The sequence below is a fragment of the Pteropus vampyrus genome, unplaced genomic scaffold (genome assembly GCF_000151845.1).
Source record: "Pteropus vampyrus isolate Shadow unplaced genomic scaffold, Pvam_2.0 Scaffold47, whole genome shotgun sequence".
Taxonomy (NCBI): domain Eukaryota; kingdom Metazoa; phylum Chordata; class Mammalia; order Chiroptera; family Pteropodidae; genus Pteropus; species Pteropus vampyrus.
The window spans coordinates 8,405,977-8,419,878 of record NW_011888828.1 but is presented as its reverse complement, the minus strand read 5'-3'; the positions used below and the strand labels follow the sequence as shown (position 1 = coordinate 8,419,878).

General features: G+C 36.9%; 1 protein-coding gene and 1 non-coding gene across 2 annotated transcripts in view; one reads left to right on the top strand and one right to left on the bottom strand.

Moving 5' to 3' along the window:
• GYPA (glycophorin A (MNS blood group)) overlaps positions 1 to 13,635 on the bottom strand; it is a 23,001-nt gene extending 9,366 nt beyond the window's left edge. The window contains exons 1-2 of the mRNA XM_011359462.2: positions 13,546 to 13,635; positions 10,031 to 10,114 (exon numbers count right to left, since the gene is read on the bottom strand). Coding sequence (XP_011357764.1) covers positions 10,031 to 10,114; positions 13,546 to 13,582 — 121 coding nt within the window. The 5' untranslated portion in view covers positions 13,583 to 13,635. The remainder of the gene's footprint in view (positions 1 to 10,030; positions 10,115 to 13,545) is intronic.
• Positions 6,840 to 6,970, top strand: LOC111739144. Its single transcript, XR_002780153.1, has one exon. It is a non-coding gene; the product is annotated as a small nucleolar RNA SNORA18 (small nucleolar RNA).
• Positions 13,636 to 13,902: the final 267 nt, after the last annotated feature.

The window sequence follows — 13,902 nt, the reverse complement described above, 5'->3', positions numbered from 1 at the left end:
GAATGTGGTAACGCTGCACTTGATAGAGCAGCCTGCACGTCTATCTGGCTCTCCCAGGATCCTCAGGCCCTAATCAGCTAATAGACATCTGTGGACGTACTTAGTTATGCAAAGTTGCAAATTTTCTGTGACTAAGTGGATTTAATTTAAACAGAGCTTTTTACAGTAGACTCTTCAGTTGGATCAATTAGGTAGAAAGCAACCAAGTAAATTTGCAACCGTTAAACAACAAGTTTGCCTAACCCTCTTAGGGACTGGATTATAAGAAGAGTGTCTTGCCTGCTTTTTCTTTTTCTCTCTTTCTTTTTTTCCCCTTTTTCTCTTGTACTCCAGGCCTCTAGATTTCTGTAGCTGAATCAGCTTTTAACAAGTCTGTTTGCGGTGTTTTCAGATTAAAGGTCAATTTAAATATTGTCCTATGTAATTCAGAATATACTTTTCCATTTTACATTACAGGGTCACTTGGAATGTCTAATCCAACTTCTTTACTTTACATAAATATTAAATAATTAACCCAGATTAACACAGCTGGTAAGGACAGATCTCATTCTGCTGACTCCAATATTATTCCCCTCTCCCAGTTCTCTGCCTGGTTGAGATCTCATCAGCAAGGTTTCTTTGCTGTTGTAACTTATTAATTGGTGAACATCGGGATGCACCAAACACAAAAAAGACAATTAAATTTCTTGAGACTCTCACACATCCCAAGCTCTAGAATTTTAATAATAATTATACAGTCTTTGTTTTGATAATCATTTCACACCAATTTATTGTACTGCTTGTATTTCTTAGCCCTCAGTGTCCTCTTGCTAGAGACACTAAGAGAATTATTTTCTGCTCTAGAAATATCAACATGAGGGTCATTTTCTTACTCTCTTCCCCTCCTCTAACAAGAGCACATCCAGACTTTACCTGAAAAATGCAGCCTCTTTCTGCAAGAGTGGCATATTAACCTTGAAGTATTCTGAAAGATAGGTCCAGCATCTGGCTTCGTAGCAACAGATGGGCTTTGGGCCAAAACTACACGTTTCCCTGGTGTTACTGGGCTCTGAAAAGCTCACTTTGAAGACCTTGCCATGGAGCATGGGCTGAATCTTGAAGGGTGGGTTGAGTTTTAGGTGGAAATGTGGAAGGGAAAGAATGAAGGTAGAGAAAAAGCAGGGGCTAAAATACGGAGACAGAAGAGGGTGTGCGCGTTCACGTGGAGACGAGGGGGCAACGAGCGGGCAAAGGCTGGCAAACTGCTCTGACTGACAAGGGTTTAAAGATCCAGTGGCAAATTAGCATAAAATAAAATAGGAGAATGGATTTAGCCAGGCCTCACACTCTTAATTAAAACATTTTTTTCAGTCTCCAGACACTGAAATGACATTTGCTTCAGTGCTTTGTGTAAAGTACATATTTGCTACCTGAACTGAATCCCATAATTTTAGGTTTTAGAAGGGTAGAATGAAAGAATGAATGAATATTCTAATGTTAAATATTCAAAGTCAGAAATATTCCAAATTTGCTTGGTTTTGTTCCCTCCTGCCTTGCATTTGATAAAAGTCTTATCTTGCAAAAGCAAACCCTTACAAGGCTACACTACGCCTTGCACACAAAATGCTTTCCACAGTCCCAAGTCAGAAATATTCCAAATTTACATGGTTTTATCATCTCACAATTTACACTTGCATAACACCTGAATTGTTCCAGAACATTCACCTCTTTTGTCTCTTATTCTCACTGCCCTGACCTCACAGTTGCTCAGGAGAACTCTACCGGCCTGAGATGTCTGTGTGTTGGGGAGGGAGCATTAGAGGACCCCTGCCACTGTTCCCATTGAACCAAGAAAGTGGGGAGACCTATGTGTCCAGAACACAGTAGATACAACTGGGAATGGAGGTCCAGCCTCCTAACATTCTCTTCTATGCTCTATCCACAAAACCACCTGGCTTTCCCCAACAGTCGCCACTTCTAACGTGGAATGTTATAAGAAAGAATAACGGTGAAATGCAATGGTGGACAAATACCCTTTAGGTTTGCTCTAAGCTGAAACTTCCAGTAGCTGAGCTCCTGTCATGAAATGATAAAGTCAGCTTATGCAGCTGCTGGCTTGGTTTCAGTTCCTTCCTGACTTACAGTCGATAGAAGTCTTATCTTCCAAAAACAAACTCTTACCAGAGTACAGCTGGCATACTAAATGCCTTAAATAGTTTCCAGGTCAGAAAACTAAATATTCTAAGTGTTAGAGTGTTTCACCATTGCGATGACCATGAAAACAGATCGATAAATTTCTATGTGGAAGTTCTGCCCAGCTTATTTGTGGTAAAACTGGAACAAAAACTTACATCCACTGATTTTTAATCAATGCTTTTTCTGCTAAACCTTGCTGTTTTATATGGAACGAACATACAAATGGGGAGCTTGCCTATTCTGAATGATGTTTGGAGAAGTCTATTGCCATGAAGCAATATTTCAAAGGAATTATTTAGTTTTGCTCTTGAACAAAAGGCTTGACAAATTCAGTCTGTGTCAAGGTGTAATAATATAGCCAGATGTCCATCTGTCTGTTGTCACTCATTTTTTTTTTTTTCCATTTTGGAAGGGTTTTAGTAAGCCAAAGTAGCCAATTAAGATTTAGAGCAACTGAAATTTCTAAAGGGTTAAGTACTTGGCATGATAACATTTGAGCCTAGTAGTGCTGTGAATGTTTTGTTTGAACTCTCCAGTCAATAGCTCTTAAAGAAAGGCACAGCCTGTTAATGAGTGCAGTTAGCGCGCCGGGTGTCCAACACAAGATTCTTATGTCACCTTTATCTAGAACTAGAACAGCTTCAGAAAACAATTCGCTATGAGCCTGGTTTGCTTGAGAAATAACAACATATACAATTTGCCACATTCGATGTTGGTATTTCTTGTAGTTTTGACTGAGAAAACTTCTTTTCCTCCTCCAGTGGGTTTCACTGTAGGCACTTTCAAGAGTAGGCTCCTTGGTGTGTGAAACATGGTGGAACAGCTCTGGTGGAAAATGGGGTTACAGGCCTGGACTCTCAAACCCCAAGTCCACAGCCTACTGAGGGCAGCTTTAAGGAACTCCACAGAAACTTAGCTTGAAAATCCTCAGTCTACAAATGAGTTTTTGAATTGCAGGTTGGGATCCCTTAGTGCAAGAGTTGGTAAACTTTTTCTGTAAAGGGATAAAGAATAAATATTTTTGGCTTTGTGGGCCACATGGTCAGTCTCTCTTACAACCCTTTTACTCTGTCTACGAGCAAAAGCAGCCATAGACAATAGGTAAACCAAAGCATAAATGAATGAGTATAACTGTGTTTTAAGAATGAATTATGGACATTAAAGTTTTAATCTCATATAATATTTACATGTTGCAAAATATTTTTCTTTCGATTTTTTAAAAAGCACTTAAAACTGTAAAAACCGTTCTTAACTTGCAAGCTGTACAAAACCAGACAGTGGCCTGAGTTTGGCCCACAGGCTATAGGTTCCTGGCCCCTGCGTTCGTGCAATTAGAATCTCTGGTTGTGGAACTCAATCATCGTACTTTTTAGAGCCCCTCAGATGATTCCACAATGCAGTCAAGAGAATTAATTCCTGCCTTAAAGGGCATGAAATCAGTTCACTGGGTCGTCGTTGACATTAAAAAATTAAATTGTGTGAAATAGAAGAGAGTACATCGAACTGCACCACACATGGTAAAGACGGTTTTTCTTTTGCGAAATTTTATTTCATACATATGAGTTTATGTGTCCGTCTCTTTGCACAATGAGTTGCAGTGTAATTCACTATGTCTTAATGAGACTTGACTATATCTTGAGGTTGATACACCTGGTTATATACCCTATCTGAGTACCTGGTCTCCAGAGAGCTGGGGGAGTCAAGAGTCCATGATGTATCTGAGATCCATTCCAGGCACCTATGAGCTGTTGGCTAATTGGCTCCAGCCCAGAAAAATCTTATTCAGCTTGTATTGGGTCCATAAAAACAGTTAAAGTTTCTATGTGTGTTAAACCATTAAAACCGTTTGAGAGTTCTGAGAGAGTATGTTTTTAAAAACGTAAAGTTAGCCAATGGATAATTACAAGTGTCCTATCCACCTTTAAAACATATAAGAGGATAAGGGTAAATAAACTATAGCATCAAAAGATTAGAAATAAAAAATCATTTAATAAAGTATGGGATAGAGATAATAAAAAAGATACTAAAAGTCAGTCGTGAATTCAGATATGCATATGGATTAAATTTCTGTATTAAAGACAAAGGACTCTAGATTGAGTAAAAATAAACAAGAAAACATAAAAACCCAGCAAGTATATACTAGATCACAAGGAACTCAAATAAAACATAAGAATGTAAAACGTGTAAAAAAAATGCAAAAGAATATTAAACAGATTAAAATAAACAAAAACAGAAACTATAACTCTGATATTAGACAAAGTAGAATGAAAGGAAAAGGCATTTAAAAAGACATAGAAGACTAATTTATATTGTTAAAGGATATGTTACACAATGATTCTTAAGTAAATATGGACCATTATATGCCAATAATGTAGCAACAGGAAATATAAACCCAAAGAAGAAATTAGCAGAATAGCAGCAAGAAAATTTAATAGTTTTCTCCAATTGTGATAGATCAAGAAAACAACAAATAAACACTGAAAAAATCTGAAAAATATCTGCCTTGCAATCACAAGTGATTGACGTATACTTCTTTTGGGTAATAAATCAACGAGGGAAAACTTTGTCATGTGTTCCCCACATTCCCATACACTCATTTTTAAGTGACATCGCTGAATTGCTTGACAAGATGTTTCTGAGATCTGTACCAAGGGGCAAATTTTTATTATATGAGATTATTATTAATATTGCTAGATGTTAAAAATAATTGTGGTTATTTAGGAAATCATCCTTTCTATTAGGAGATGCATGTTAAAATGTTTAGTGTCATGATGTCTGTACTTTACTGTCAAATGATACAAGAAAAGTATATGTATTTATATACTAATAGATAAAGCAAATATGGCAAATTATTCACAATTATTAAATCAAGGAAGATACTATTTGAAAATTTGTTTAAGTTTTCTTTGATTTTTTTTCCATGTGCTTAAAATTTTTCAAAATGAAAATTTGGAGAAAAGAAATACGATAAAACAATTTATCATATTCTTTCACCTATTCTTGTTAATAAAAAACCCTCTTCTAGTACAATTGGAATAGACAGCTACTTCTAAATATCTTCCATACTTACAACTCGCATATAGTAGTGATTAATAAATTATTTTTGAATAAAATGGGCAAAAATTTATTTAGCTTTTCGATAGCAGAGGCTCATCTGTATACACAAATAAATTGCAGAAAACTTTTATGTATAACAAATATAGATATAAAGATCTTAAAACAAAATAGTAAATGCAGCACAATACTAAAAGAATATTCTATGATAGCCAAGTGATTTATACCAGGATAGAAACAATGAAATATTACAGTACTCATTGATATAAATCTTCCCTTCGACATATTGAAGAATAAAAACACAGTGATATCAAGAGAAACTAATAAGATTAACAGGCATTCCTAAAGAAAAAAAACCCCAAAAGTTTAAGAAGCGTTCCTGTTAGAATTGGTATAACAGATATCATCTCTCGTAACTGTTAGGAAATTTATTTTCATATCATTAAGCTATAGCAGTCAACATCCAAAGTTTTAACTGTGATGCAGAAAAAGTATTTTATAGAATTCAATATTTTTTCTTGATTAAATCCCTTAGTTCAGGACCAGTGGGAAATTTCTTAACATGATAAGGATTATTTACTGAAAACAGCAGACATCATAATTAATGGTGTGACACTAATATAGACAGACTCAAGACAGGAATGACGGCGATCACGATCATTATATAATATTGTTTTATAAGTTCTCACAAATGCAATATGATAAGTAAAGGAGTGGCTATAAATATTTATTTCAAGCAAAGAAACAAAATGATCATTTTTGTAGGGAATATGATTGCCTAATTTGGAAACTGAAAGAAAGACCAACTATTGTATTAAAATAAAGGTTAATGATGTCGCTTATAAAATGATTATACATAAAACAATAGATCTGTCTTAGGCCACCAATAAACAGTTTTAAAATATAATGAAACACGTTTTAATTAAGATAACGAGATATGTAAAATCCCTCTTAAAAAATAAAATATAATAAATTTACCTGACATTTACTACAGTAATTTTTTTCAGGATTTGTTTCAAACTCTTTGGAAGACATTAAAGAAGATACGACTCAATGAAAAAATATGAAATATTCCCTATTCAAAGATTTACTACTATAAAATGTTTTATTTTCTGTGAGCTAATCTTATTCATTTAATTCTATTCTAACCAAGTAACACTGGGAATATTTTGACGCTGTATGCTGGATAACTTTTCCAAAGGATTCTACAACTCATCTGAAGAGATAAGATTTCTGGCTTCCAGCCAGGGCAGACTAGCTTTTTGCAAACCAAGCTTCCTGTTCAGAACAAGTAGAAAAGCAGAGCAAATCTGAAGCCTCTAGCGAGGGTTTCAGAGGCTACCAGGACAAGGGTGCTTGGGGCCAGGAGGGGAATGCGGAGAGGTGAGCGTGACATCGGCCACTAGCTTTCATTTGTCTATTTTGCACGTGGGGCCTGAGAGACTGTCAAGCTTATCAGAGATTTTGGTGGTCTCACAGAACTAGGGGAACAACGAATGGGGTTCAGGGCCCACTGAGCAGGAGGGGCTACAGCAAACAGCAAGTTGTTGTCAGGGTCCTCCAAAAGACTACTCCCTAAATAATGGCCACCCTTTAAAAAGACCAAATCCGTTGGGGTCTATCCCAATGGGGCTTTTTCTGTAGACCTACATCGCTGGAAATGCCTCATAGATTAAATACGTGCCTTCCTTCACTCACAGAACTATGTGTTAAATCTGTGGGAAGGAACTACATGACAGCTGCCAAAACTATGAAAGATGTAATAGTTAATTTTTTTAAATTTTAGATATTGATGTAGACCAGTGATCCTGTACTATTCCAGGGTGTGATAGCTTAGGAGTGGATATGATTTGAACTTAATCATGTTCAGAGGGTGTCTGAAATTGAGAACTAGGCAGATCCACCTACTGGGATCCTAATCTTGTCCCTCAAATAAACGGAAGGAGTTGGGTACCAGCGACTACAGGTGGGGAGTTTTTGAAGTATGTCCGTATTCAAGTGGAGATCAAAGAAACCTAACTAAAAGAACTGTGGACTGACGTGACAACTGGATTAAGCAAAACTTATTTTTAAAAGGGACGAAGACTCAGGAAGAACTAAGACAGTGGAAGGAATCACAACATGGCAACTTCCTTAAATAAAAATTTTTTAAAATAATTGTGCCTATGGTACACATAATAAAACATTTGTACTTTTTGTAGGAAAGAAAAAAAAGAGACTGAATCCTAGTTGCCACTCGGCTCAGCTGCTGAGTGGATTAAGATGAGTTTTCCTTCCCCGACTCCCCTACCAGAATCCAGAACCAGACCTGGCGCTGGCTCGCCTCACTTCACGCCTGTCGCCCTAATCCTGATTCTGATGGATCCCAGCTATATTTAGATTTTTATTATTTTATTCACGTCGGTCTTTTTGAAATTAATTTAGAATTTTTAAAGTATTGCATTACAATATAATATCTATTTTCATGACTAAGGTTTGTGTTGCCTCTTAAATTTTGGGCCTGAGGCGAGTTCCTCACTTGCTTCACCCTAATTCCTGCCTTGAATCCTCCACTTGAGATGAGTGAATTCTATTGCATGCGAATTACATCTCAGTAAAGCTGTTAAAAAAAAAATAACATAGAGAAATGACCTTCACTGGTAATCAAGGAAATAAAAAAATTAAAACATAAATATACTGCATCTTTCACTTGTCCTATTGGAAAAAATAAAAAGACTTTTGGCACACAATTTGGCAAGAGGGTGCTGAAGCAGATACTCTCAAAATTTATGATGGGGAAGCAAATTTGGCAATATTCATCAAAACCTTTATAATGTGCATACTCTGACATGGAAAGATGAGTCTACAAGGATGTCCATCATGGCATTGTTAAAAAGAGTATAAAGTAAGAACAACCTAAATATTCAAAAGCATGGCACGGGCTAAGTAAACCATGGTTTATGCATCCGATGTAATATTGTGAAGCCATTAACATGTTTTACAAGTGTGTTTACTAACACGGAAAAAGATGCTTTGAGTGAGGAAAAGACAGGATTCAGAATACTATAGAGCAATTTTTAAGTATCTATTTATAAACATATCGAGAAAAAAATCTGGAAGATTTGCCCCAAAATGTCAACAGTACTGATTTCTGGAGAGCAAAGTAGGAAATGAATTGTTTTCCTCTCTTGGGGAAAGAAGTAAAACGCATTGCTTAAGGATGAGCAACAGACAAATTCCCTTGCTTTGCACTCAGCTTCGCTGCTTGCTGATTTTAGGCAAGTTTTTAGGCCTTTTTGAACTTCTGTTCTTTGTCTGTACAATGGACATTATACCTACTCCATATTGTTCTTGTCAGAATAAAATGAAATAATCTATGCAAAGGACTTGGCATAGTGCCCGGTATGTGGAACGTATTCGATAAGAACTATTAATAGCATCAAATTCTCGTTTTTCTTTAATAAATATGTGGAAACTTAAAAGATATGCCTTGACCCTATTAAACAAATACAATATAAGTCCAACCTTCTTTTCTCTTCACACGTGGTTTTTGCAAAGTAGAGAACTCATTTTCTCTCACTGGATAAGTTTTTTGTATCATTGGATTCCCAGTAGCTAAGGTCATACATAGGTGGTACAAAGGTAACATGGAAGACCTGTCATTGCTACCTGTTTGGAAACGGTTGAGGACTATTAACAAATTAAGATCACAGGAAGTTAAGAATACACGGGCTTAATGTTACCTATAAGGAGGTCTCATTTTCAAATTGGATTGGAAGAAATACAGTTCAGCAGAAAACCTTTAACTTGACTTCTTCCCCCCAGGTACTCCCAGGAATTTAAGCTTCTCTTCCCTGAGTCAAGCAAGTTTGTTTCTCTTGTTCTACCTAATTAAATGATTAAATATAAGAACACCTCTGTAGGCTTATACACACCTCGGAGAGAAAGCCAGACCTTTGACTTTGGGTCTTCAGAGCAAATTGCTGAATTGGAAAATGATCTAAACTCTCAAAAGAGACTGGGCTCTTCATGTACTGAGGCTCAGACCTCTCCTGCACTGTGCAGTGGGGCTTGGCACGATGCTAGGGGACTGAGAGAAGAGCTCCGATGTCTTATGAGTCGGGGCTTACAATTCTGGGAGTCATTTACTTTTTGAGAGAGGGATAGCCCAGAGCACTGCCCGACTTCCACGATGTGATAGAAGTCTCTCAGTGAATGAAATGTCCTGAATTTCTATATGGGACCACTTTTCTGATACTCTTAGCTACTGCAGTGTGGTCGTTGGAAACGTGGGTATCATAACAGAAACAAGCTATACAAAAACAGAAAATGGGCTAATTATGAATGATGGGTTATTTCATATGTTCACAGTCAATTATTGCTCTTTCTCTACCAGATCCCTGAAATATGTTTCAACATATGTTGTAACCCATTTTGTTTGAGTAGTAATAAGCCATGATGAAATTAATGCTATCTTGGTTTTCCTCTGTTCACATTTGTCAGCATTGCTTAATGATAATGACGTCTTAGAAAACGGATTGTGTTTGTTCAGTTTACTAGTAAAAATTTTTTAAACTTTTTCTGATTACAAGTTATGATTCTCTTTGCAGAAAATTTAGAAAATATTAAAAAGCAGAAAAAAAAGTTACCTGCAATCCCCGTGCCCAGAGATAACCCTGAGATTTTTTTTTCAGTATTTTAGCTTTAGTTTTAATTTAGTTCATTCATCATAAAAACCAAACAAATAGGTACTTATTAAATATATGGATCTGATAATAATGGCTGGAAATCTATTACTCATTTGCTTTGGTTAATAACGTACCCAGTGTTTCATTTTTAGAGCTCGCACTCACTGAAGAGCTTTGGGTAGTATCCGAGGATTCCGCAGTTGTTGTAGAAATACAACCTATAAAGACAAGTTGGGGGAAATTGCTTAAAATGTGCTTCCTAAATAGGTTCATAGATGTTTTCAATAATCCTCTAGAAACCAAAGTAAAAATAAATTTATCACAAGTATGTTAAATTCAATTTCACTATTTAGAGTTAGTGTAAGCTAATTTTGAGATACCGTCCATTCTTTTCTGTCCCTTAGGATTCCTTCAAAGTAATTCATAGTGGAGTGTCCATTGCTTTCCAAAAACCCAATTTCACACTGAGCTCAAGAGATTTATAGGTTTGAGAATTAGTTTCTAGCTCATTTTAGGCTGACCTTTGAGGGCTCATTGAAGTTTAGAGATGAAAGGGATTTTAGATATCATCTATTCTGTGTTTTATTTAATAGGCACAGGAAACTGAGGCCCACGGGGGTGCTAATTGGTTTTGCACAGTTAAATAGTTGGCAGCAAAGTTCTGGTTGTCATCTCCGTAACTATTATTTCTTGGGTGCCTACTATGCGCCTAGCAATGTGTGGGATACAGAAATGAAGACCCAAGTTTTACTTTTAAGAAATGTATATAGTCTTGTGGTCCCTGAAACCCAGCTCAGAACTCTTTCTGTAACTTAAATGGACAGAAAGGTTCCTTTTTTGGGTCACTGGAGAAAAAGTAGATGCCTTGTTTCTTTGTGTCATTCTAAGTGTGTGCATTTCAAGCTAGTGAGCCTGCAGGTGTATATAGTAAGATGCACTACCTACATCTTAGTAGGTAGTGTAACGCTCTACCTACAAAGATTTCTCATTTTGCCTAATCAAATGAAAAAATATTCTTTTTTTCCTCTTCCTCCCTCTCTCCCTTCCTTTCTTCCTTGCCGATTCCATGAATATCCCACTGCATGTCAGGAACTGTGCTAGATTCTGGGGAGACATTGATGAATAAAATAGACACAATAATACCTGTCCATTTGAATATTCCAATTAAATAAATATATTATGACCTAAAATGAAAATTTTGCATGATTTTTCAAATTAAAATCAGGAAACTTTAGAAGGTATTGGTTTTTTCTTAGTTGAAGTGATATAATACTATATTCTTAAATTCTTACTTTCAGAATCCGATTTTTCAAATAAAAATTTTGGCTATTCCTTAAGCACTAATTTCTCTCCTGTTTCAGAACTTTTGCCCCTGTCTTTCCCCTCTTCGATGTCCTTCCCCTAGAATTTGCAAGGCTGGCTTCTTCTCATTGCTCGACTCTCAGCATAAATGTCACTTCCTAGAGAAAAATGTCCTGCTAAAACAGCCCCTAGGTTATGATAATCACTTTACCTGGTTTGATTCTCTTTGTCTTATTTTTCACTGTCAGTTACTTTAATAATTGACTCGTTTTGCTAACTGTCTGTGCTCCCTCCCGCCCTTACAGAAACTGAATGTCCCATCCACGGACACTGGTTAGCTTCACTGTGCTGGCCTCGGTGTTCAGAACCTGACAGAAGTCCTGAATGAACAGATGAGTGAATGACCGGGTATCAAATTATTTACAAAAAACTTACTTTCCATATGGCAGATGACATCTGAAATTAGAGATAGTGGCTTTAGCCTTAAGATTACTGGAGAAAGTAAAACGATCCCTTCTTTTTGCCATAGCCAACAATATTTAATGTTTTTCATACTCTTCCTCATCTTCTTCCCCTCTTCAGCTAATGAATAAAGGGGAGCAACCTTGTTTCCATACATTTCTGTGACTCTATAAAGTCGTCACAACAAGAGAGTTTCTTTGAAGGGCTTCAGAAGATGCAAAGATGACGACAGCACTGGCCACGAATGCCAGGGGAGCCTTCAGAGTCATAAGTCCTCGATGACCTCCTCATGAAGTGTCATTTAAGGCCTTAATCCACTACCTGCTTGAGCCGGTGTAGGCGTGAAGAATTTATTTCTTTTCCAGGAATTCTTTCCAAATTTTGTGCAGCTCGAAGATGCACAAAGATTTTCCAGCTCTTGTTCCTCCCCGCTCCCCCAAAGGATAATGTGTCTATTTTGATTGAGTAACCACAGTCTGCCCCTGAGGCAATACAAAGAATACCTCTTCTCTCTTCTGTGTAAAACTCTACAAATATTTGAATATAGTTAAACATTACACCACCTACTCTGTTTTTTATTTTTTCTTCAAGCTAAATGTTTTCATAGTTTGCTACTTGAAAAAAGTTAGAGAGGCTTTTTCAGTCTTCTGGTTTTCTGCAATTTTTCTCTTCTTCCCGCCTTTTCAGAAATCACCATTGCATACGCAAGTTTGTTCCCTAGTCTATAATTATCATTAGAGTTAAATACTTATTTCATACTTTACCACGTGCTAGGCACTGGAGTGAGTACATTACATTAATTACTTTGTTTCATCCTCATTACCATGAGGCAGGGACCAAGATTGTCTACATTTCGTGGATGAGGACATTGAGGCAAAGAGAGGTAAGTCACTTGATTTTGTTGTTCCCCAGCCTGTCACAGGTGGAACCAGAGTTGAACCCAGTTTTCTTTGTCCCTCATGCCAGTGCACTATTTTACGCCCTAATGCCCTAAGGTATCTTGGCAAACACTGGATCTCTTCTCCGTCATCTACAGAGCACCCAGGAGGTCCCTGGCACTTGGCTCTGACGTGAGTTAAAGCAAATATCTGAATATCTGATGGGCTAAATACGTTTCAAATGACTGCCTCTTCTTATTTATGTGCTGGGCACTAGAATTTCTAACACATAAACACTGCATTTTGAGAAGATGTTTACCATAGCATCCTTAGGAAGAGACCAAAAATAATGGTAATTTAATACAACTTAAGAATATCTCTACATTATTATTATTTTTTATTTATGAATTGGTTTAGATTTAGATCCCTAAACCACATAACACCTCAGCCAACAGAGTTATTTTTTCTTTTTCCTGTCTCACACCTCAGTAATGGACCCACAGAGAGACAGACATCTCCTCCATGGTTTCAGAGTTCATGCTTGTGGCTTGTACCTTTCCGACAGGAGAAGGAAGAAATTATAATTTTCTGGAAATTTTTTTACAAACCAAGGACGGTATATCCACCATCACCCTCATTTATGACTCTTTAATTTAGAAGTTAACTTCATTTAAACACAAACAAAGCAACAAATTTATTCATCCAGAAATAGTTCTCATACTATTTGATAAAATCCTTTTCATTTTAGCAATACTGGAAAGCTGTGACCCAGCCACGATCACCAGCTCGACCCAGCCACGATCACCAGCTCTCTGCTGCCATTTCCTCTACCTTGGCAGCTGAGTCCCAGTAAAATCCATCTAGCAGACTGGGATCTGATATACTGCTCATTTATTTATTCATTTAAGTAAGGTAGAACTAAAGAAATGGGGGTAGTTTATATTTTAATCTATAATCTCATGTCCTATACAACAGCATCAAGCTAAAAAAAAAAAAATTCCACTTACCTAACAATAGTACTCCAATTATTACTTTTTCGTACATCCCGAAATCATGAGCTGGCTCACAAGTCAGTGCAAGAAAGCCACCAGGGCGGACTGCAAGTGACAGTCTGCGCCCCAGCCTGCCCGCTATCTTTCAGGCCCACCTTCCCGAGGCCTTCACAGTTGATAGGCCTGGGTGGCATTTTGAATTATGCAAAGTTGTTAAACACCTGTCAATAAAGATATATGGACATCTGTTTAATTGGGAGTGTGAAAGTGTTAAGTAAAATCTTCATTTCAAGAAACTGGCAGCTACATGTTAAATTTACTTTGCATTAATTAAGTGGGCGCTGCAAGGTAGCAGCCTGGTAACTAGACATA